This window comes from Phascolarctos cinereus, unplaced genomic scaffold, assembly GCF_003287225.1.
Source record: "Phascolarctos cinereus isolate Bilbo 61053 unplaced genomic scaffold, phaCin_HiC Scaffold_2;HRSCAF=192, whole genome shotgun sequence".
Classification (NCBI taxonomy): domain Eukaryota; kingdom Metazoa; phylum Chordata; class Mammalia; order Diprotodontia; family Phascolarctidae; genus Phascolarctos; species Phascolarctos cinereus.
This window is the reverse complement of record NW_027555625.1, coordinates 262,395,109-262,419,295: the sequence shown is the minus strand read 5'-3', so window position 1 is coordinate 262,419,295 and position 24,187 is coordinate 262,395,109. Positions and strand designations below refer to the sequence as shown.

The following is a 24,187-nucleotide window of genomic DNA, read 5'->3' as shown; positions in this document are numbered from 1 at the left end:
CCACGGCAGCGGCAGTGTCGCAGCTTCGAAACGTTTTTTTGGTAACTTTGTGGCCCTTGTTGAGGCCTACGGCCATGGGGTATCGGATGGCCATGGCTGCTGCGCTACTGTAGGCCCAAAGGCAGCCACCTGAAGGAAGGAGAGAGCGTTGAACTCTCTAAAGTTAAATTTTAGGATGTAGTGGGAAGACCCTTGGTCTCAGTGTAGGAAAATAGTTGCTGATTGGGGCCCTGGGTATTTGCATTTGCCAGGCATCAGATTTCATCCCTACTGCCAGTCCTAGTGGTGTTAAGGGCCTAAAGTTGGGAAGCACACCCAGGAAAAAAATAGCACTCCAGTTTTGGAAGTTCCTGGCACTCCTTGATTCTCAAGCAAAATCTTAGCTTCTCCCATGATTTATGGTGTTCCTAACAACTTTCCTCACTTCCCCACCATGCTTTAAACTTCCCAGGGTTTTAATGGCTGGGGACACTAGGTTTACCTATTGATTCTATTGCTGAGTTGAGTTGTTAGGATATTAGAGCATTACAGTTGTTCAGAGGGCATACAAGGAGAAAAGAAAGGAAGTGTGTGTATATGTTTGCCTGTAGGCCTGCTGTTCTCTTCTGTTGACTTATCCTATTGCTTATTGTGAAAGTTTACAGTATGCTGCATACAAATAGGGGTCTGTTCTCATGGCCTTGGGCTAGGTGGTCTACCTCCTTACCTATATATTCCCAGAGCTAAGGTGTCTTTTCTTCCAACACAAGTGGTCATCACTTCTATAGCTATAACACCTAGGGAGTTTGGAAGGGGATACATGGTTTAGGAATAAAAGGATAGTAAATAGAAAAAACCCAAACCCTCACATCAAAAAACCCCAAAGATGCTTTTAGGGCAATCCATGGCCTAAATATATGACAATTCTTTTTCAAAATATATTGTTATATTTTGTTTTTATTTAACTGAATTCCTCCCCCTAGTCATCTCTTATAACGAAGAATTTAAAAATTGAGAAAAGAAAAAGAGGAAAAATTCAGCAAAACTGATCAATACATTTGAAAAAATCTGATGTAATATGTAATATTCCACACTTGTGGACCTTCCTGAATCCACTGCTACTTCAGAGGAGTGGGCAAATGTTTTCCTTTAACTCTTCTTTAAGAACCAAGCTTAGTCTGTGTATTTTTAAAGCGTTCATTTTTTCAGTGTTTTGTGGTGGTTGTTCTTTCCATTTTCATTGTTGTAATTATTATGTTTATTGTTTCCTTGGCTCTGCTTACTTCATTTTGTATCAGTTCATGTAAGTCTTTCCATGCTTCTCTGTATTCAACATATTTATCATTTCTTACCACACAGTAATATTTAATTACATTTATATGTCACAATTTGTTTAGATATCCCTCAATTGATAGGCATCTATCTTGTTTCCAATTATTTGCTACTACAAAAAATGCTATTATAAATATTTTGGTAGAAACTTTCTTTTTGTCAGTTACCTCCTTAGGGGTATATGTCTAATAGTGGGATCTCTGAATCAAAAGATATTGACATTTAGTCAGCTTTATTTGCATTATTCAAAATTGTTTTTCAGAATGGAAGCTCATAGCTCCACCAACAATGCATTAGTGTGCCTGTCTTTCCACAGCCTCTCCAACATTGATTGCTCCCATGGTTTTGTCATCTTTTCCAATTCCTTGGGAGTGAGGTAAAACCTCAGAGTTGTTTTCAGTGGAATTTCTATTGCCGTTGGTGATTTGGAGATATCCTATGGTTGCTAATGGTTTGCATTTTTTCATGTGTTTAAGGTTTTTTTTTTTTAAATCACGTCTCTCTCTCTTTTTTTTTTTAAGGCAACTGGGGTTAAGTGACTTGCCCAGGGTCACACAGCTAGTAAGTGACAAGTGTTTGGTCTGAGGCTAGATTTGAACTCAGGTCCTCCTGACTTCAGGGCCGGTGCTCTATCCACTGCGCCACCTAGCTGCCCCTGCATTTTTTCTTTTGAGAAATATATATTCATATCATTTGTTTATTTCTGGGGGACATAACAACTCAATTCTCTAAAACCTGTCTCTAAACTTTAAAGTCTGCTCTAGAGGTGTAATAAACAAGTGAACGTTCATTCAGGACTTTTGTCTTATACTTTATATATTGGGGTATCTTCTATCACAAAACAAGAATGAGAGCTTAAAAAAATAGCTACCAGTAGCAGTCCTCAAGCTAGATCTACTTGTAAGACCAGTGATGAAAGCTCTGCAAGACCCTAACCTGTTTTTGCAGGCTATCACTGCTCCCTCCACCCCTTCTTCTTTCTCTTAGGCATCAGGTAGTATAACATAGAGTTCCTTCACATCTCTGCCTTCCCAGGGAATGATCTGTGTAAGCATATGTGCTGGGCATCTGGAAAGAATTTCATCGTGAGCCGTGGGGCAAGTTTCCTGGATGGTACGCGATGTGTGCCTGCAGATCACCAGGCAGAGGGGACCATAAGCGTCTGTGTGATGGGCAAATGCAGGGTACGTAAGGCCATTTTCCGTGTGTGTGTGTGTGTGTGTGTGTGTGTGTGTGTGTGTGTGTGTGTGTATGTGTCTGTCTGTCTGTCTGTCTAGGAAAATCAGAATGAAGCTTGAAGGGCTTCTTGGTTCCCCCATTAGATTGTGAGCTTCTTGAGGGCAGGGACTGTTTTTTGCCTCTTTTTTATATCCGAAGTGCTTAGCACAGTGCCTGGCACATAGTAGGCATTTAATAAAATGTTTATTGACTCTTTTCCACAAACCCAAGGTATGGTGTCGAAGTACGTGAAATTTGTCTTTGGCATCATCCCCTTTACTATCCCTCAAATCACACCATTTCTACACTTGTCCAGGCTGCCTTTCTGTACGTATGTATGTATGAATGAATGAAAAAGCATTTATTAAGTGCTTACCATGTGCCAAGCATCATGTTAAGCTTTGGGGATTCTAATAGAAAAATGAGATAGTCCTTGTCCTCAAGGAGCTTACACTCTAATTGGGAGAGACAGTACGTTAAAGAGAGTTCAGCTGCAGGTTGAATGGAAAGGCCTGATGGTGTAGATGACAAGACCCATGGGCCCCTGGATTATATATGTAGATTGATGACAGTGCAGGGGGCACTGCAGGGTGTAGAGATAGGGCAAATGATAAAGTCTGGAGGACCAGAGGGTTCAGTGTCAGGGCAGATGGCAAGCCTGGTGGTCCTCCATTTCATAGGAAGGAATAGAGTTGTCATCTAGGTCTTATGAGCAGTCAAGCAGCCAGAATAAAAGGTAACGCAAGGAGGAAGGGTGCCCCCAGGGGTGGTGATTCTTCCCAACCAACAATCTACATGGGTCTGAAATGGCCCTGGGAAGAGGAAAGTGGGGAAGGTCAGGTCCTAGTCTTGTTTGTACCCCAGAATCCAATCTTTTGCCTTCTCTTTTGATCAGGCATTTGGATGTGATGGCAGGATGGATTCTGGACATGTGAAGGATGTGTGTCAGGTCTGTGGGGGAGACAACACCACATGCAGCAGAGTGAATGGCTCTTACACTGGAGGGAGGGCCCAAGGTACAGCAGAACCCTTCCCAGCCTGGGGATGGTACTTTTCCTTAAGAGAAGTTTCCTTTTCACTAGCAGTCTGATGAGAAAACAAGGACAACCCAGACTAATTCCACAGGGCTCTGATAAAGGGGCATGACCCATCTCCTGTTTGAATTTCCTCCTAGAGTACGTCACATTCCTGACAATTCCTCCTAATTTCACCACTGTGCATATCACCAACCAGAAACCACTCTTCACACACCTGGGTAAGTAGGCAGGAAGAAAAGGCAACACCACAATTAGTCAGCCCTTCTGGGTCCTGCCTGTAACTGACCTTAGAATAGCTACAAAACCCATTGAAGTTAGCACTATTTATGAGCACTGAATGAATGAAAAATCATTTATTAAGTTTTTACTATGTGCCAATCACTGGCACGTTTCACACTGCAGTGTAAATATTTCCACTTTCAAAGGATTATAAATACAGCTGCTCTTCATTTTGGAGATGAACAGAGGTCCAGAGTGGTTAATAAGTGATTTGCCCAAGGTCAGAAAGGCAATAAGTGGTAGTGCCAGAATTCTAACTCAAGGCCGTCTGACCACAAATCTATCATCTTTTCCATCATGCTGGCTCTGTGATTCACAGAAGGAAAAACCCTCAGCTGATGTAACTCTTAGCTGCAGTGGCCAGCCATTTGAGAGGGTGTCCCACTTGTCATTTTTCTTTTGTAACTTTTCCCTTTTTGCTTCCATTGGTCCTGCTCACATCTCCCACCCCATTCCCTAAGCCTCTCTGGCTAAGATTCTTTCCTGGATGTTCAGAGGTTTCTGCATCAATCCCTGACTATGGACAGAAAGTGGAAACAGATGGCTAGCATGCTTCCTTTAATATTAACACTGTTCTGGACTGTAGCTGTGAAGATAAGAGGACAGTATGTGGTATCTGGCAAGAGGAGCATCTCGTTAAACACCACCTACCCCTCAGTCCTGGAAGACAATCAGATTGAGTACAAGGTGTTCCTCAGCAAGGAAAAGATGCCCCACCTAGAGGAGATACACATCAGAGGACCCACCCAAGAGGACATTGAAATACAGGTGAGGTAGTTAAAGGCAGTGGTGAGTTAGTCAAAGTTTGGCTGTGACTCTCCCTCCTGGTTGCTCTTCTGAACCAGACAGGGGGACTTAAAAGTCTCAAAGGAATAAAATTAATAATGTATTTTTAGGAAAGTAATTTTTAATAGAAGTCACCAGAGACAGCTGTTGGATATAATACGTATTGAGGTAGACTAGAGAGTGTTGGTAGTGCTTCTTGAAGATGGGAACTTGAAGCAAAGACAAATGAAGCAGATCAGTGGAAGGGAGAGAAGTAGAACCCAAGAGGGTAACACTCCCGTACTCATTTAATCCTCAGCTCATAGCATGAAGGCTGCACAGCATAGTGGATTGAGTACTGAGTCAAGGAGATCTGAGTTCAAATCCCACCTGGGACTCTTACTGGCTATGTGATCTTCACAAGTCAATCTCCCCTCTGACACTTTTACTATTTGACTCCTGACAAGTCACTTAACCTCTGTGTACCTAAGGCAACTTGTTAGGCTCCTAAGCTATAGATAGGTTGGAATTCCACAAGTTAAAATGATAATATGCCTTCAGTAAGAAATAATTACAAATAAATGAATGGGAAAAAAGCATTTATCAATCACTTGCAAGGCTTTGTGGTTTTCCATCTTATCCAAAGGCCTACAGCTCCCAACTCATCCAAGTTGTTAAAAGCCATGTTCTTCTTAGCTACTTCATGGACCTAGAGGTGGTTGAGAGAGGAGATGACTGATGGGACAGCAAAGATAAAGGGCACTCCTTGCTGTCAGTTATGGCTAAATGAGAAAATTTTTTCTTCCCTCCTTCCTTCCTTCTTCCCTTCCTCCCTTTCACTTCTTCCTTTCTTTCCTCTTTCTCTTCATTCCTTTCTCTCTTCCTTCTTCTTTACCCTTCTTTCTTTTTCTCTCTCTTTCTCCTTCCCTCCCTTTATTTCTTTTCTTCCTTCTTTCCATGGGTCTTCATCCATCTCTTACCTCCTAATCAAGGGTGTTCTCCAAGGCTCTACCGGAAGCTTTCTCTTCTCTCCCTACAATCTTTCTTGATGATTTAATTAATTTCTATTGATTAAGGTCATCTCTACATAGTAACTACTAAATCTAACCCAAATGTCTCTCCTGAACAATCTACTGTCCTGACTTATTTAATATTTTTTACCTTCACACATTCTACATTCCAGCCAAACTGGCTTATTAGCTGTGCTCCAAATTTAGCAGTTCATCTCCTTACTCTGCCTGTCTCATTTCTACCTCTTAGAACCTGAACTCTCTTCAGAGCTTAGTAAGGTGCTGCCTCAATGTGATGCAGTGGAAAGAGAGTAGGATTTAGGTTTGGATCTCTGCTCTGCCACTTACTACCTGTAAATGGGCAAGTCCTTCAACGTTTCTGGGTCTCAGTGTTCTCATCTGTAAAATGAGGGGATTGGACTGATGGCCTCTATGATCCTTCCAGTTCTAAATCTATGATCCTACTTGAAACTTTTCCAGATTCCCATCTCTGTTCCCCTGCCCTCCATTCATGTTCTCTCCTTTTAAAAAATCTTTTAATAATATAAATTACATGTAAAAACAATTTTTTAACATTATTAAAAATTTTTTGAGTTCCAAATTCTCTCATTCTCTCCTCCCCCTCCCTCCCCTCTAACTGGGAAGGCAAGCAATTTGATATAGAATATACATGTGTAGTTATGCAAAACATATTTCCATGTTAGTCATATTATAAAAGAAAACACAGACAAAAAAACCAAGAAAAATAAAGAATTTTTTCCCATGTAGGAATATAAACAGTTTAACCTTATTGAATCTCTTATAATTTCTCTTTCCTATTTCTCTTTTTATGCTTCTCTTGAATCTTGTATTTGAAAGTCAAATTTTCTATTCAGCTCTGGTCTTTTCATCAAGAATGTTTAAAAGTCTTCTTTTTTCATTGAATATCCATTTTCCCCCCTGAAGGATTATAATCAGTTTTGCTGGGTAGATGATTCTTGGTTGTAATCCTAGCTCTTTTGCCCTCTAGAATATCATATTCCAAGCCCTCCAGTGCTTTAATGTGGAAACTGCTAAATCTTGTGTTATCCAGACTGTGGCTCCACAATGTTTAAGTTGTTTCTTTTTGGCTGTTGCAATATTTCCTCCTTGACCTGGGAGCTCTTGAGTTTGGCTGGGAGTTTTCATTTTGGGATTAAATTTCCATTTTACCCTCTGGTTCTAGAATATAACGGCAGTTTTCCTTGATAATTTCTTGAAAGATGATGTCTAGGCCCTTTTTTTGATCATGGCTTTCAGGTAGTCCAATAATTTGTAAATTATCTCTCCTGGATCTATTTTCCAAGTCAGTGGTTTTTACAATGAGGTATTTCACATTTTCTTCTATTTTTTCATTCTTTAGATTTTGTTTGATTGTTTCTTGATGTCTCATAAAGTCATTAGCTTCCACTTGCCCAATTCTAATTTTTAAGGAATTATTTCCTTCATTGAGCTTTTTTTTAAAAAAATTTTTTCCATATGCTTTTGAGTTGAAAATTTTTCTCCCTTTTCCTCCCCCCCACCCTCCCCAAGATGGCGCACAATCTGACATAGGCTTTACATTTACATACCCATTAAACATATTTTCACATTAGTGAAGTTGTAAGTAAAAATTAAAACCAATAGGAGGAACCATCAGAAAGATGAAACAAAATTCAACAGAAGGTAAAAATAAGTGAGAGCGATTCGACTTCCATAGTTCTTTCTTTGGATGTGGACAGCATTTTCCATCCCGAGGCCTCTGGAGATGTCTTAGATCCTCGTAATGCTGAGAAGGGTTCAGTTTAACAATATTAGTCATTGCATAACGTGGCTACTATTGTGTACAAAGTCCTCTTGGTTCTGCTCACTTCACTCAGCATCAGACCATATAAGTCTTTCCAGGTTTTTCTGAAGTCAGCCTGTTCATCATTTCTTATAGCAAATAGTATTCCATTACATTCATATACTACAACTTGCTCAGCCATTCCCCAATTGATGGGCATCCTCTCAATTTCCAATTCTTTGCCACCACAAAAAGAGCTGCTATGTATATTTTTGTACATGTGACTCCTTTTCCCATTTGTTTGATCTCTTTGGGATAGAGCCCTAGAAGTGCTATTGCTGGATCAAAGGGTATGCACATTTTTGTAGCCCTTTGGGCATAGTTCCAAATTGTTCTCCAAAATGGTTGGATCATTTCACAACTCCACCAACAATGTATTAGCGTTCCAATTTTCCCACATCCTCTCCAACATTTATCATTTTCCTGTTTTGTCATGTTGGCCAATCTGATAGGTGTGATGTGGTACCTCAGAGTTGTTTTGATTTGCATTTCTCTAATCAATAATGATTTAGAGCATTTTTTCATATGACTATAGATGGCTTTAATTTCTTCATCTGAGAACTGTCTGTTCATATCCTTTGACCATTTATCAATTGGGGAATGGCTTGTGTTCTTATAAATTTGTCTTAATTCTCTATATATTTTAGAAATGAGGCCTTTATCAGAAAGACTGGTTGTAAAAATTCTTTCCCAATTTTCTACCTTCCTTCTAATCTTAGTTGCATTGGCTTTGTTTGTGCAAAAACTTTTCAATTTAATGTAATCAAAATTATCCATTTTGCTTTTCATATCATTGGACTTTTTGTACCTCTTTTTTTCCATTTGGCCAGTTCTGCTTTTTAAGGAGCTCTTCTCTTCAATGGATTTTTGTGCCTCTTTTACCATTTGGCCTATTTTTTTTTTGAGGTATTATTTTCTTCAGTATTTTTTTTTTGTGCTTCCTTTACCAAGCTATTGACTCTTTTTTCATGATTTTCTTGCATCTCACTCACATTTCTCTTCTCAATTTTTCCTCTATCTCTCTTACTTGATTTTTAAAATCTTTTTTGAGATCTTCCATGACCTGAGACCAATTCATATTTTTCTTTGAGACTTTTGATATAGCAGTTTTGACTTTGTTGTCTTCTTCTGAGTTTGTGTTTTGATCTTCCCTATCACCATAGTATCTTTCTACAGCAGGATCTTTTCCTGCTGTTTGTTAATTTTCCCAGCCTATTTCTTGACTTTTAACACTCTGCTAAAGTGGGGCTTTGTTTCTTGAGCAGAGGGGGCACTGTCCCAAGCTTCAGGTTTTTTGTTTTTTATTTTTGGTAGCTGTTTGCATAGATAATTCTGGGGACCAGCAAGTTTTTGGTTCTTCCAAAGTAGTATTATCTAGGGAGAGGTGTGTTTTCTACTCTCCTGGCCTGTGCTCTGGTCTGTGAGCAACTACAAGCACTCTTTTCTTCCCTAGAACTTTGACCAGGGTCCCAGCTCCCCTGGGGTTGCAAGCTCTGGTGTGCTAGTGCTCCTTCTCACCCTGGGACAGAGATCCAGGACTGTGACCCAGATCCATGTATGGGCAATGTAACTGAGTCCTGCCCCTTGTGCCAGCAAAGGGTTCCCTGTAATCTCCTTCTGACCAGTTGTCTGACCATCCCCTTACCATCTGTCAGCTGAGAGGTCTGGAAACCACCACTGCCATCACTGATTCAGTCGCCCCCAAGGCCTCCTGCTGGTTTGTGGAGCCTTAGCCTGTGCTGGACTGTGCTTGACTCTCACCCTGGTGCAACAGACCGTTCCTGCCGACTTAGAAACTTAGAAAAGTTGTCTTTGTTTTGAGGCATTATTTAAAAATGTTTGGAGGGGTTTGGGAATAGCTCAGGTGAGTCCTTGCCTTTTCTTCACCATCTTGGTTCTGCCATGTTCTCTCCTTCAAATTATATTTGAAGTATCTATTTATATCCTCCTATCCTTGTATCTACAAGTCTTTTCACATATTGTATCTCTGCACCCCACTTCCCACCATAGAACTTATATTCTACTTGAAGTCAGGGACAATTTTCTCTTTCATATATATATATATATATCCCATCACAATGTCCTGAATCTACTTGATAGTCTATGATTCTTTTTTTCTTTTAAAAATATTAATTTCAACAATCTCTGAAGGTCAGACTCATTTTGTTTTTTTTTTTTTACCAAGCCTTTGGAGGGACTGGCAATGAGTTAGAAACACAGTCCAAGGAGCTATGACTATGGTTGGCAGACCAGAGGCTTTGAAAGTTGGTATGGATAAGCACACCAGGGATCAGATCCTAACACTGTATGTCAAGGGTACCTGCAAAAATAATGGAAGAGAAGGGGTGCAAGGAGGTATTAGTGTCTGTTGGGGACTACACCATGATCTGAACATAAATGGTACACATTCTGGATGACAGACAAACCAAAGAGCATCATTAGAAGCAGTTGACAAAGGGATTGAGCAAGCAAAGGCCCAAAATAAGGACAGATTTATTGTGTGCACAGGTAACCAACTCATCACTAAAGGTACAAATGACTGAATTGACAAATGGAAAGAAAATGGCTGGAAAACAAGTAAAATATAAAGATGTTGTCCAGAGAGATCAGTTCACTAAGCTGGACAATACGACTTGGGACACGAATGTTGAATGGAAGTATGTACCCGCTCATTCAAAAGTTGAAGGCAATGCTGAAGCTCAAAGATTAGTCAGCGAAGCAACTAGAAAATGAGCAGGCTCAATCACTACTTGCAGATGGTGGAATTTAAAGTGTCACTCTCTTTAACCCTGCAATATAATCTCCAAATCATTTTCTCTTTACCCTTCCCCCACCTTGTGTTGGAGCTGTCTTCCATGGCTATCTTTGGTCATTTTCTTCATATCCTTTCTTGGTTTTTCTATGTGCTATTTTAATTTTTCTTCAATAATATAAACAAAAATTATATACTATATACTATAAACAACTGTAGAAATTGTTCACATGTACTAATAATAAGAGAAGCAGATATCCTCATCTCTGTCAGATCCAACTGAACTCTGACTTGTTCAACTCTTGCCCCAGACCACCTAGAAACCAATGTAGACTGCTTGACTGCTCATATGACTTGGGGTAATAGGAGTCATCAACTTTTCCTTCAGGTAAAATGGACTGTGAAACAAACCTTGCCATCTGCTCTGACACTGGCTTTACGATTTGCCCTGCTTGCATGCTGTATAGTATCCCAATATCTGACCTTCTGACAATCTAAAGATGAGATGCCTGTCTGGGCCATGCAATCTGCCCTCTCATGCATTCTTATGACTTTTAGGACTTAGAACTTTTAAAAAAGTCTTTTCATTTACCCAGCAACTGAACTCTCTAATATGTTGTCTTCTTCCCCCTCCTCCTCCCTAAGTATGAACTTGACCGTAGACTGTCTTACTGTAGTTATCATTCATCCCCAGAGCAGACTATAGCACTTGGAACTTAGTAGGAAGAGAAATTCAATAAATGTTTTTTCATTTAAAAAATAAAAAATATCAATTTCTTTTGAACATTCTTTTTTTTTTTTAAATTTTGAGTTCCAAATTCTCTTTCACCCTTCAGCCATTGAGAAGGCAAGCAATATAATATCAGTTGTACATGTGAAATTGTGAATTTCCTTATTGGCCATGTCTCAAAAAAAGCAAGAAAAATAAAGTGAAAAATTATATTTCAGTTTACACTTAGAGTTCATCAGTTCTCTTTCTGTAGATCGATAGCATGTTTCCTCATGTCAGAATTGTCTTAGATCATTGTATTGATCAGAGTAGCTAAGTCTTTCATTGTTGATCATTGTTATAATATTGCTGTTATTGTGTACAATAATCTGGTTCTACTCACTTCACTCTGCATCAATTCATGTAAGTCTTCTTGGTTTTTCTGAAACCATCCTGCTCATTTTTTATTAGAACAATAGGATTATCATATACCACAACTTGTTCAGCCATTCCCCAATTGATGGGCATCCCCTAAATTTTCACTTTTTTGTCATCATTAAAAGAGCTGCTATAAATTTTTTGTATATATAGGTCCTTTTCTTTTTTGCTTTTTATGTCTTTGGGATACAGTAGTATTGCTGGATGAAAGGGTATGCAGTTTTATAGCCCTTTGGGCATGGCTCCAAATTGTTCTCCAGAATGGTTGGATCAGTTCACAGCTCCACTTAACAGTGCATTATTCCTTATTTTTCCATATGCCTCCTGCATTTGTCATTTTTCCTTTTCTGACATGTTAGCCTGATAGGTGTGAGGTGGTACCTCAGAGTTGTTTTGCATTTCTCTAATCAATACTGATTTAGAGCGTTTTTTCATATGACTATAGATAGCTTTGATCTCTTCTTCTGAAAACTACCTTTTCATATCTTTCGACATTTATCAATTGAGGAATGGCTCTTATTTCTATGAATTTGACTCAGTTCCCTATATATTTGAGAAATGAGGCCTTCATCAGAGAAACTTGCTGTAAAAATGTTTTCTAAGTTTCCAGCTTTCCTTCTAATTTTGGCTGTATTGGTTTTGCTAGCGCAAAAAGCTTTTTAATCACAAGTAATCAAAGTGATTCATTATACTGCCCATGATCTTCTTTATTTCTTGTTTGGTCATAAACTCTTCCCTTTTAGATCTGACAGGTAAGATTTTCCATGCTCCCTTAATTTGCTTATGATATCACTGTTTATGTCTAAATCATGTACCTATTTTCACCTTATCTTGGTATATATCACAGTGAGATGTTGGTTTATGCCTAGTTTCTGCCAAACTGTTTTCCAATTTTTCCAGCAACTTTTCTCAAATGGTGAGTTCTTGCCCCCAAATCTTGGATCTTTGGCTTTATCAAATACTAGATTACCATGGTAATTTGCTGTGTATTGTGTACCTAATCTATCCCGCTGATCAGCACTCTATTTCTTAGCCAGTACCAAGTTGTTTCGATGATTACCACTGTGTAATATAGTTTAAAATCTGCTAGGCTGCCTTCTTTCACACTTTTTTTCATTGATTCCCTCGATATTCTTGACCATTATGTTCTGCCAGATGAATTTTGTTATTATTTTTTCTAGATCTGTAGAAGAAATTTTGGTACTTTGATTGCTATGGCACTAAATAAATTAAATTAATTTAGGTAGTATTGTCATTTTTATTATATTGGCTTGGCCTACACATGAGCAACTAATATTTCTCCAGATGTTTAGATCTGACTTTATTTGTATGATAAGTGTTTTGTAATTGTGTTCCTATAATTCCTGGGTTTGTCTTGGAAGTTATATTCCCAAGTATTTTATATTATCTGTAGGTATTTTAAATGGAATTTCTCTTTCTATCTCTTCCTGTTGGACTTAATTGGTAATATATAGAAATGCTAATGATTTATGTGAATTTATTTTACATCCTACAATTTTGCTAAAGTTGTTAATTGTTTCAACTAGTTGATTCTCTAGGGTTCTCTAAGTATATCATCATCTCACCTGTAAAGAATGATAGTTCTGTTTCCTCATTGCCTATTCTCATTCCTTCAATTTCTTTTTCTTGTCTAATTGCTTATCTAGTACAATACTGAATAATAGTGGAGATAATGGACATCTTTGCTTCTCCCTTGATCTTACTGGGAACACTTTTATTTTATCCTCATTATAGATAATGCTTGCTGATGGTTTTAGATAGATACTACTTATCATTTTAAAGTTCTATTTATTTCTAGTGTTTTTAACAGGAATGGGTATTGTGTTGTAGTGGGGTTTTTTTTGTAAATAGTATTTTATTTTTGCCCCAGTTACATGTCAAGAAAATTTTTAGCATTCATTTTTACAAGATTTTGAGATCCAAATTTTTCTCCCTCCCTCCTCTTCTGAAAATGATAGGCAATTTAACCCTAGAGAAGAGGTATGAAAATCTGCTCCCTTCCTTCTTTGCAGAGTTGGGAGACTATGGATGTGGATTCTTACCTATATTTTCAGACTTTCTTGTTTTAGTTTTGCTAAATTGCATTTTTTTCCTTCTTTTAAAAAATTCTGCTGTATTTTTATTATATAACATATACAAGGGATGGCTCCCTATGTAGAAGGAAAGGGAAAGGATATATATTTAGAAATAAAGGTAACATAAAAACAAATGACATCAATAAAAATTTAATTTAAAAAGAGGAAGTGGGGCCTGAATAATTCATTCTCCATTACTCTGGACTCTCAATTTATTTTAAACTCTTTCTTCCTATGCTGATGCAGGTTTACAGGAAGTATGGAAATGAATATGGAAACCTCACCAGCCCTGAGATCACTTTCAGCTACTTCAAGCCTAAGCAGCAGCAGGCCTGGGTGTGGGCGGTGGTACATGGGGCCTGTTCAGTAAGCTGTGGGGAAGGTGAGGCTTGGGAGGCTGGTATTTCACTTCCTTCACCAGCAGAAGGGGATTACTACTTCTTTCTCTAAGGGTCTAGATGGACCTTATCCTAAAACCTCAGGCAGAAGGACAACCTAGCCCTTTCCTTGTGTTGTTTTCCTTCTCAGGATTACGTCAAGTGAGTTATAGCTGCTTTGACCAAGCCCAGGACAAATGGACTGATGATGTCTACTGTGGAGGGACCATGAAGCCCCTGTCATGGGAGGAACTCTGTGTCCCTGGGCCATGCCCACCACAGTGAGTGCTGTTGACATGGTTTTGGTTTCATAATTCTCTTGGCAGAGAATGGTTATTTGGGGACTATCTGGCTACTTAGCTCTCACCTTCCAGTTGCATTCCCATCCATCACTTATGTTACTACTTAACTAAATAGGCAGCTGATGGGGGTGTTGACTAAGGGCATAGATTATAGTGAGTATTTCTTACCCCCTTTCCCCAAATAGTCACACTGGAGAGATTGGGGGCAGCCTTGTAGTGGAAAAGATGTCACAAGAGAGAAGCTTTGGTTGGGAGAGAGTTAATGCATTGATTATGTGTATAGGATACTCAAGTCTATTTTAGCCACAGTCTCCTTCTTTTTGCTAACTAGCTCCTAGACACAGCTGCATTGGAATTTTCAAAGCACAGATCCTGAGACAATTGTCCTGATTTTGTCACTCCTTAGGGCAGTAGCCCTGCAGCTAGACAAAAGACTCAGAACCATTTTTTTTCCTAAGTTGAGAGGAGCTTAGCCTAGCCTGGGTCTACTTTACCTGGTTCAGTGTTTATTGATTGATTGGAGGCAGTAGGACTCTCTGGGAGTCTGCCCCAGCCAGCCTAGCCTCAGGAACCCTTCCGGGGCAAAGCCAAGCCTCACTGGCTCTCATCCTCCCTTCTTAGCTGGGCAGCAGGAGACTTTGGTCCTTGTAGCACAACCTGTGGAGGAGGAGTGAGAGAAAGGACAATAAGCTGTGTGAAGGTGGAGGGCAACCTTACCCTGATGTTACCAGAATCCTATTGCAAAGCTTCTCTCCAGCCCGTTGCTACGGAGACCTGCAACCCCCAGCTCTGCCTTGCCAGGTAATGGGGGCACTCACCAGCCCAGGTGAAATGGGTAAAGTTTTCTTAAGGGATGCCCCAGACTGACTGTTACTTGGAGCCTTTTCCTCTTTCACTGCTCATTCCCTTTACCACCTTTGACATCCTCTCTGCCCTCAGGAGCCCACCAGAAGTATTCTATTAGCCCAGGCTTCTTAGCCCCAAACCAGGTGCCCAATCATCACTGAGGGCTCTTCTCTGCTATCTTTCTTTCCTCTCCCCTTACCCTCCTTTGCCCACTAAAACTTCCTTATCCTGTATCATTTCCTCAGGATATCTGTCACCCAGCTAACCTGTTCAACTTCCTCCCTTCTTCCCCAAACAAAATGTACTAGTCAGAAAGGGCTAGTAAGATATTCTTGGGTAACATATGTTCATTTTGTCAAGTGGAATCATTGCCCCCAGCCTTTATTGCCTGTTCTATGAGAGATACTAATGGTGGGCTGGGTGGGAAAGGAAGGTCATTCAATAACAGGACAATGGGGAAAGAGATATTGGGGACAGGCATGTCCTTGTAGCATTTCCTATGGAGGAGGAGTGGGACTGTCTCTCAAATCACCCCACCTAGTCCATTTCAACTTAATTCACAGATGTTAAGTATCAGTTATTTGAAAGGCACTATTAGGTGTAGGTAGGAGATACAAAGATCAGAACAAAATAGTCCTCCTTCTCCTCAGGGAGTTTTCTATAGAATCAAGCTTGCCTGACACCCCCATGGTTCTTTGGGATTCTCTCTCCATCCTGCCCTTAGATATAACTTGTAGGATGGAGACTTTTTTACCTTCCATGCCACCTCTAGGTGACAGAGGGGATAGCATGTTGGAATGGACATTCCCAAATCAGGAAGACCTGAATTTGAATCTTTTCTCAGGCACTTACTAGCTTTCTGACCCTGGGCAAGTCAGCCTCGGTTTCCTCATCTATAAAATAAGGATAATAGTTACACCTATCTCATAGGGTTGTGGTGAGGTTCAAATGAGATAACATGTATGGTGCTTTGCAAACCTCAAACTGCTGGCTATCATTGTTATTGTTATCAACTTTCTTCTCAGGAATGGTGGCTCTTCTGAAATAAGATGGGAGGTGTCTTGGTTTCTTCTTTTTTTATTCCTACCTTCTCTTCTTTGGGGTTCATGATCTTGGTTAGGGGTACTGCTTAAGCCTCACAGCAGAGGCATTCAGAGAGAAAGATGGGACCTCCTGATTCTTATATTCTGTCTCTAGGTGGAAGGTGTCAGAACCTGGTCCATGCTCTTCCGTCTGTGGTCTGGGTCTAGCCCAGAGGAATGTGACATGCATGCAAGAAGGGGATGGCCTGGAAGGCCCAGTGGACAACAGGCTATGCTCTATGGAAGAAAAACCTTCTCACTTCTTGCCATGTGTGGTGACTGTCTGCCCCCTGGGCTGGAATACTGTAAGTGTCCTGACTCAGCCACCTCTACCTGCTCGGTTCCAAGGACCAAATTCATAGTGAGAGGAATAATCCAGAATGTGTTTGGGAGAGAGGTGGGAAAAGTGATACTCCCCATGTCCGGTTAGGTTGGAAGGATGATGGCCGAAGGTGAGGAGGCTATACCTGTCCCTCTTCTCTGGGAAAGTATCATCCCTGAAGTTTTCTTTTCTGCCCAAGCAAAGTCTTTTTCTTTTCAGTCTTTTCTTTGAGCTTTGGTGGCTAAAGGCCAAAAGGAAGATTGTTTTCAATCAAGGACATCTCACCATGTCCTATTTGTAGACTGGGTCACCCTTCTCCTTTTAAGTCAGCCCAGAGGGATTCATTTATTAGAAATTTATAAAGATAGGGTGACTTTCACAGGGGAATGTTTTCTTTTTCTATATCTAAGAACTAGGAGGCTGGATGGCTTTCATATAGTGGCAAGTTGCCTGTGGTGGTCTCAACTAGGATTTGGGGAATTTGGAGTCAGGAAAACGGGTTTGAATCCTGCCTCAGACACTTACTAGTGGTATGACCTTGGGCAAGTCACTTAACCTCAGACTACTTATCTGTAAAATAGAGATAATAATAGTACCTACTTCATAGAGTTCTTAGGAAGATCAAGTGATATAAAATATGTAAAGCACTTTACAAACCTACCATGCCATGTCTATTATGTTAGACTGTACTGTTGGACTGTAAACCCCCACATCTTGACTTTCAGGTGTCAGACTCAAACTCTGAAGGAAATTTCTAATCAAATTTCTACCAGTCACCTCTGTGAGAAATGCAAAGCAAAGAGCTGAATTGCTCGAACTTATATGGAAAAATGCCTCTTTCTTGGAAGGCTTTGTGAGGGCATTTTTATGGAGTACTCAATCACTAAGAGAGATTAGGGGTGAGGAAAGTAATCTATTCCAAGAGGGAGATATACTAAATTTAAAAGTTTCAGTCCTTCTCATTTCCCAAGCCAACTTTTTCTCTTTCTCTGTCACTTTCCCTTCCTCCTTTCTGTCTTTTCTCTATCTCTCTCTTGTTTTCTAAGACACTGGGCAAACAGGACTGGATATCTCATGGGCCTCTCCCATGTCCATTGGCATGTCATCTGTGGTGGTGCTAGGGGGTTACTTATTTCCTCACAGCAAGAACCTGGATCTTTCCTGGAAGAAGCTATGGACCAACTGGGAGCTTCCTGGAAAGAGAATCTAACAGTGCATGTGTGGAGTCCGGTGGCTGGGGAATGCTCAGTCTCCTGTGGTACAGGTGAGGATCTTTGGGAACTTGTGCAGCAAAAGGCTGAGGTATGGGAGCCTTTCCTCTCTCTGATCACCAGAGTTCCCATTACAATCAGAATAAGTTGACCATCAATTGAAAACTTCCCATTTGACTGGATTTGATGTTGGAGAACCTGAGCTCGAATCTCAGCTCTGCCACTAACTGTTTGTATATTGGGCAAGTCACTTCTATGGATCTTAGTTTCTTCATCTATAAAATGAAGGAGTTGGATTCAATGAGATCCCTTTTTGCTCTAAAAAACATAATCTGCTTCCAGACATAGCAACATGGACGCCACCATGGTTGGCATGGAGTTTTTCTACTCTCTGGAAGACCTCACCGCCCTAGAAAGGGTGCCTTACTCTGGAAGTTGTTCAGTTTTATTCAGGTTGCTAAATAGAATATTATGAAATGCTAGTGCTGGACACTGGGAGAGGAGGACTGAAAAAGAGAAGACAAGATTCTTGGAGTTGAGATATTTCCCGTCTAGTTAAGGAGACAGACATGAAGTAACCAGAGATGCAGAGGTAGGGCATGAAGAAGTTTGAGATAGGTTGGTATCTATTGTATACACACATGCCGAGAGAATTCAAAGTTTGTTGTGGAACAGGATCAGAGAAGGCTTCATGGAGTCAGCAAACCTGGATCTGAGCCTTGGAGGTGGAATAGGTTTTGGATAGGAAGAAGTGGGAAAGGAGCACATCCAGGTTGGAGGAACAACATGAATGAGGGCATGGAGGACATGGTTAAGGCCTGGAGAAAACAGTAGTGAGGGAGATAGGAACCTATCTGAGGAGGATGTCTGGTTTGGGAAGCAGTGGGGGATAAATGATGTTAGCTAGGTGGATTTGGACCACAGAGGATCTTGAATATCAGGTTAAGGGGTTTGGATTTGATCCAACAGAGATCAGAGAGGCCCCCCTTTTTTATCTTTATTTCATTTTTAAGCTTTTATTTAGTATTTATTTTTCCCCAGTTACATGTAAAAACAATTTTTAACATTTGTTTTTAAAATTTTGAGTTCCAAATTCTCTCCCTTCCTCCCTCCCCACCCCCTACCCTCATTGAGAAGGCAAGCAATTCGATATAGGTTATACATGCATAGTCATGCAAAACATATCCATAATAGTCATGTTGTGAAAGAAAACATAGACAAGAAAAAAAAAACTCAAAAATTGAAAAGTTTAAAAAAAAAGTATGCTTCAATCTGTATTCAGACACCACCAATTCTTTATCTGGGGATGGACAGCATTTTCATCATAAGTCCTTCAGCGTTTTGTCACGGATCATTGTATTGCTGAGAATAGCTGGGTCATTCACAGCTGATTATCTTACAGTATTGCTGTTACTTTGTACATTTCACTTTGCATCAGCTCATGCAAGTATTTCCAGGTTTTTCTCAGAGCATTTTTTCTTATCATTTCTTATAGTACAATAGTATTCCATCATAATCACATAATCACAACTTGTTCAGCCATTCTCTAATTGATGGGCATCCCCTCAGCTTCTAATTCTTTACCTCCAAAAATGAGCTGCTATAAATATTTTTGTACATGTAGGTCCTTTTCCTTTTTGTTTTTTATCTCTTTTGGGATACAGACCTAGTAGTGGTATTGTTAGGTCAAAGGGTATACATGGTTTTATAGCCCTTTAGGGCATAGTTCCAAACTGCTCTGTAGAATGGTTGAATCAGTTCACAACTCCACCAACAATGCATTAAGGGGGGGGGGAGTAAAGGGGAATGGCATAATGAGGGTAGCCAGTGAGGATAAACTACAGCTTTGCTATAACTAGGTTTCTTTTTGGTTAGAGGGAAGGGAGAATGCTTAGTAACTATGTCATTTTGTCTGATGGGTTTGAGACTAACTCCAAGCAAAATCAGATTTATTAACAGTGAAGCATACAGAACTGTTAACCAAGTGGGTCAGATTGGCCTTGCTAAGTCCAGTGACCTCAGTGAGAAGTGGGGGGAACCCTCTTTATTGACATGCAGGAAAGATGGGGGTCTGGGTAATTGGGGAACATTACTATGGGCTATATTAAGAGAAGTGGCAGGGTTAGCTAGGTGGTGCAGTGGATAGAGCACTAGCCCTGGAGTCAGGAGGACCTGAGTTCAAATATGGCCTCAGACCAGACACTTGACACTTACTAGCTATGTGACCCTGGGCAAGTCACTTAACCCCGATTGCCTCACCAAAAAGCAAAATAAAATACTCCCCATCCTTCAAGAGAAGTGGCTTGGCATTTAAGTGTGGCTAATCACACCCTTCTCTGACAATAAAGGAATGTTAATTGTTTTATGGGACTTATCTGTTTCTTATAAGCTTTGTTAGGGAATCAGTATCACCTGCCTTCCTTGTCCCCTTGGAGGAGATCAAATCTCCCTAATTGCACAAGGACAGGCAAGGACAAGATGGCATTATCTTTTGGGGGATGCTACCAGGTTAAGGCATTTGGGGCCTACAAACAACAAGCAAGTGTTAATTTTTCCTTTTAACCACATCTTTAAACTAACTCAAAGGGAAAATTGCATTCCTAAGCTTAACTCAAGAACACAGAAGTGTGGCGTGGCAAAATAGGGTCAATTAGAGATAGAATCAGTTATTAAATGATACAGAAAAATTTTAATTTCCTCACGTTTGCTTATCATAGGACCAAAAGGCCGTCACAGGAAGTGCTTGATGGCTTCCCCTGATTTAGTGCATAATCTTGGGATGCGATTTTTAGTGAATATGTGATAGTTTGCACATTATGTTCCTTTGATTTTTGAGACAGTCTGTATGTGGCTTTTAGGTTCCCTTTTGCAAACTGGCCTCTCATAAGCTTACTTACTGTACTAGCTAGAAGTGTGTGTGGAAGGGTGAGCAGGGGGACCAAAACAAGATATAATTTTAACATACCTATTTAGGCCTCAGTTTACATATCTGAAAAAATGAGAGGGTGGGATTAGATGACTTCTCATGAATTTTCTAGCTCTAGATCTATGGACTCTTAACATCCTTTCAGCTTCAGATCCCTGAACCCTATGATTCTCCCTCCTAGGCATAAGGGAGCTACGCTATGTTTGTTTGGACTTTGCCAGCAGGAAAGAGGTCCAGGAAGAGAAGTGTAGCCCAGTGAGCCAGCCAGCAAATCAGATGATGGCCTGTCATGCTGCTTCCTGTCCACCTAGGTAAAGCAAGAAATACTTTGGCTGCCTTTCCTCACCTTTAAAATTGTTCCTCTTCCAGGGTACCCTCACCCTCACTACCACCACCACCACTACCACAGTTACCACTACCATTATCAATACCACCACCACTATCACTGCCACCACCACTAATACCACTAACACTAATACCAACAGTACCACTACCAACAAGTCATATTTATGTAGAATTTCTTAAAAATAGATTTGTGTTGTTAGCTTTTATCTTTACATCATCTAGATTTCTCCATTTTCTCCCTAATCCCTTTCCAGAGAGCCATTCCTTATGACAATTTTTTTGGAGGAGGAGGAAGAGAAAAAAATCCAGCAAAACCGATCAACACATCAAAAAAAAAAAATCCCAACATTATATACAGTGTTCCACACCCTTAGTCAAAGGGGAAGCTGTCTTCTCATAACTTTCTTGAGGCTAAACTTATTCTTTATAATTTTACTACATTCAGTTCTTATTGTTTTGTGATTTTTCCTATCACATACTCCTATTCTCCTTAGATAAAATGTTGTTTTAGTCATTGTATATATTATTTTTCGATCTCACTTTACTTCATTTTGCATCAGTTCATATAAGTCCTTTCATATTCATCACATTCATCATTTGATACAGCAGAGTAATATTCCATTATACTCACATACCACAATTTGTTTAGTCATTCTCCAACTGATGGATATCTACTTTGCTTTCAGTTCTTTGCTACCAGAAAAAAATGCTGCTAAACATTTTAGCCAGTCTTTTTTGTCAATGACCTCCTTGGGATATATGTCAGCAATGGAATGTCTGGGTCAAAGGGTATTAACATTTTAGTCACTTTATTTACATCATTCCAAATTGTTTTCCAGGATGGCAGTACCAATTTTCTGCTCCATCAGTAATTCATTAGTATGCCTGTCTTTCCACAACCTCTCATTGACTATTCCCATCTTTTGTTATCTCTCCCAACTTTTTGGGTAAGAGGTGAAACTTTAGGCTTGTATTGATGTGAATTCCTCTTACTATTGGTAATTTGGACAGTTTTTTTCACATGGTTGTTAATAATTTATAATTCTTTTGAGAACTCATAATGTTTGACTATTATTGAGAACTAGCATTTGATCATATATATTTCTGTTGTCTATATATATCTTGGATACATCATTCCCTCTCTACCCCCCAATCAGGATAAGCTCATCCTCTGAAAGCTTATCATCGTAGAGACTGATCCAGTTGTACTACTCAGGATACCACCTCAGAGCCCTCCATTGTTTCTTCCCTCTGATTGGAGGGCTGGAGGGTGGAGCAATGAACTTTTTCTAAAATATCCTTCTGTAGAGGGCTCAGAATTTTCCCGCTACGTCTTCATTTCCCACCAGCCACTCTTTTCAGTTTTTTTTTAGGTTTTGTTTTATTTTTTTATTTTTTGGTGAGGCAGTTGGGGTTAAGTGACTTGCCCAGGGTCACACAGCTAGTAAGTGTCAAGTGTTTGGTCTGAGGCCGGATTTGAACTCAGGTCCTCCTGACTTCAGGGCCGGTGCTCTATCCACTGTACCACCTAGCTACCCCAGAAGCATATTCTCTAAGAAGAGAGCCAGCTGTTGTCTAACAGAGTTGTTCTCTTCTTTTTTCCCTTTAGGTGGGAGATCAAAGCTCTGGCCCCTTGTCCAGTGACCTGTGGAGGAGGGAAAGTGCCACTCTCTGTCCATTGTGTGAGGCAGAACGAAGGCCTGACCATCAGTCTTCCTCATTTCAAGTGTGGGGGGATGCCCCGGCCTAGCAGCTACCGGGACTGCAGTCCAGAGCCCTGTCCTGCCAGGTCTCTATACTCTTGTGCCCCTGGGCTTCAAGCTTAATCCATCCCATTGAGAGGGAATGACTCCATTCTAGGGGGGAAATGCCCCAAGGCTGTTCAGGAAGTACAGGATAACCTACTGTAATGTGGCTTATTATTACCTAGATTTGGATCTAGTAGTGGGGAAACCAGGGCCCCTCAAACTGTGAACTATGCTGGCAAAAAAGTCTGATATAACACATTTATTCAGACTAATCAGTCAGCACTAATCTTATGTCCTAATACCAGTGTTATCAAAGGGCTTCCTGATGGAGTTAAGGGAACCTCCCCAGTATGAAAATCATTTCCAGTCGGCTAGTCTGGTGACCCCCAGTATACTTAAGAGATGGTATCTGATGTAGGATTTTGTCTCTGGCTGAACAGTAATTACTGGGTATAGTTGTACTGGAGTGGGAAGGCCTCTTGTGATGGATGTCCTGATAGATTTCCTCTTTTATCCTTAGATAAAATGATCCTTTGTTAGCAGTTCAGTTTCCTCTTTGTAAAATGGGAGGGGCTCGTTGACCTTAGTTTATGAGTCTGCAGTTGGGCTAAGAAGCAATCAAAGGTCAGTCTTACTTGATAACAAAATTAGATCCCATTTATATAGAGCTTTAAGGTTTGCAAAGAGTTGTATATACATTCTCTCTCTCTCTCTTTTTGCCCTTTTCATTATGGGGAATGAATTGGATTTCTTGGCATTTAGGGGGAATCTTTGATTTTGTTTCAATACAGAGAGTTAAGAAATTCTGTAAGATACTGTTGGACGGATTATTTTTTTGCCTACCTCACTTCCACCAGGTGGCGGCACAAGCTGGCGTCCTGCAGTGTAAGCTGTGGAGGAGGGGTTGTCCAGAGGATCCTCTACTGTGCCAGGGCTTTTGGGGAGAATGAGGAGGAGATTGTTCCTGACAGCCAGTGCCAGGAGCTCCCACGCCCAGAGGAACAGGAGCCCTGCAACCTAGACCCTTGTCCACCCAGGTCAGCAGCCCCTGCATGGAGAAGGATGCCGCCTTTCAGGAAGGACACTGCCAAGCTGGAATGCTTCCTGAAGAGAGTGACTGGGATAGTGAAGGGACTGGAAATCATGTCATATGAATACAGATCAGAGGAACTCAAGTTGAATAGCCCAGAGAGGAGGAAACTTGGTGGGGACATGATAGCTATCTTTAAGTATTTATTATGGAAGGGGGGAAGGATTCAATTCATTCTGCTTGGTCATGGAGGGTAGAACTGGGAACAAGAGGTGGAAGCAGATTTTGGCTTAGGATAAGGAAAAAGTTTCTAATAATTATATGTCTGCCTGAATGGATCCATGATGTCACTAGCCTGGGTATTTTGTCCACTAGGGTAGATCACCACCCATCCTTACCCTCTCACTCTGTGTATTACTTGTTTATGTCTTTCTGTAAATCCTCTGTCCAGGACTGCCATGATGCATTGGACAACTTCCTTTTACTATTTAGTGGATGGTAAAAGATAGACCTGGCTGGCCCATCTACTACTTGTCAGTC

At 40.4% G+C, this 24,187-nt stretch overlaps 1 protein-coding gene and 1 pseudogene across 3 annotated transcripts in view; both read left to right on the top strand.

Moving 5' to 3' along the window:
• ADAMTS13 (ADAM metallopeptidase with thrombospondin type 1 motif 13) overlaps nt 1-24,187 on the top strand; it is a 53,405-nt gene that overhangs the window by 20,052 nt on the left and 9,166 nt on the right. For all 3 annotated transcript variants that reach the window (XR_013484718.1, XM_020981966.2, XM_020981963.2), the window contains exons 15-26: nt 2,347-2,495; nt 3,425-3,545; nt 3,704-3,784; nt 4,432-4,613; nt 13,705-13,840; nt 13,987-14,116; nt 14,759-14,938; nt 16,181-16,370; nt 17,531-17,651; nt 20,706-20,835; nt 22,479-22,658; nt 23,475-23,654. Coding sequence is in view for 2 of the 3 variants with exons in the window: in XM_020981966.2 (XP_020837625.1) it covers nt 2,347-2,495; nt 3,425-3,545; nt 3,704-3,784; nt 4,432-4,613; nt 13,705-13,840; nt 13,987-14,116; nt 14,759-14,938; nt 16,181-16,370; nt 17,531-17,651; nt 20,706-20,835; nt 22,479-22,658; nt 23,475-23,654 (1,780 nt within the window). In the remaining variant the exon portion in view is untranslated. The remainder of the gene's footprint in view (nt 1-2,346; nt 2,496-3,424; nt 3,546-3,703; nt 3,785-4,431; nt 4,614-13,704; nt 13,841-13,986; nt 14,117-14,758; nt 14,939-16,180; nt 16,371-17,530; nt 17,652-20,705; nt 20,836-22,478; nt 22,659-23,474; nt 23,655-24,187) is intronic.
• On the top strand, nt 9,667-10,196 carry LOC144455623 (ribonuclease H1 pseudogene; annotated as a pseudogene).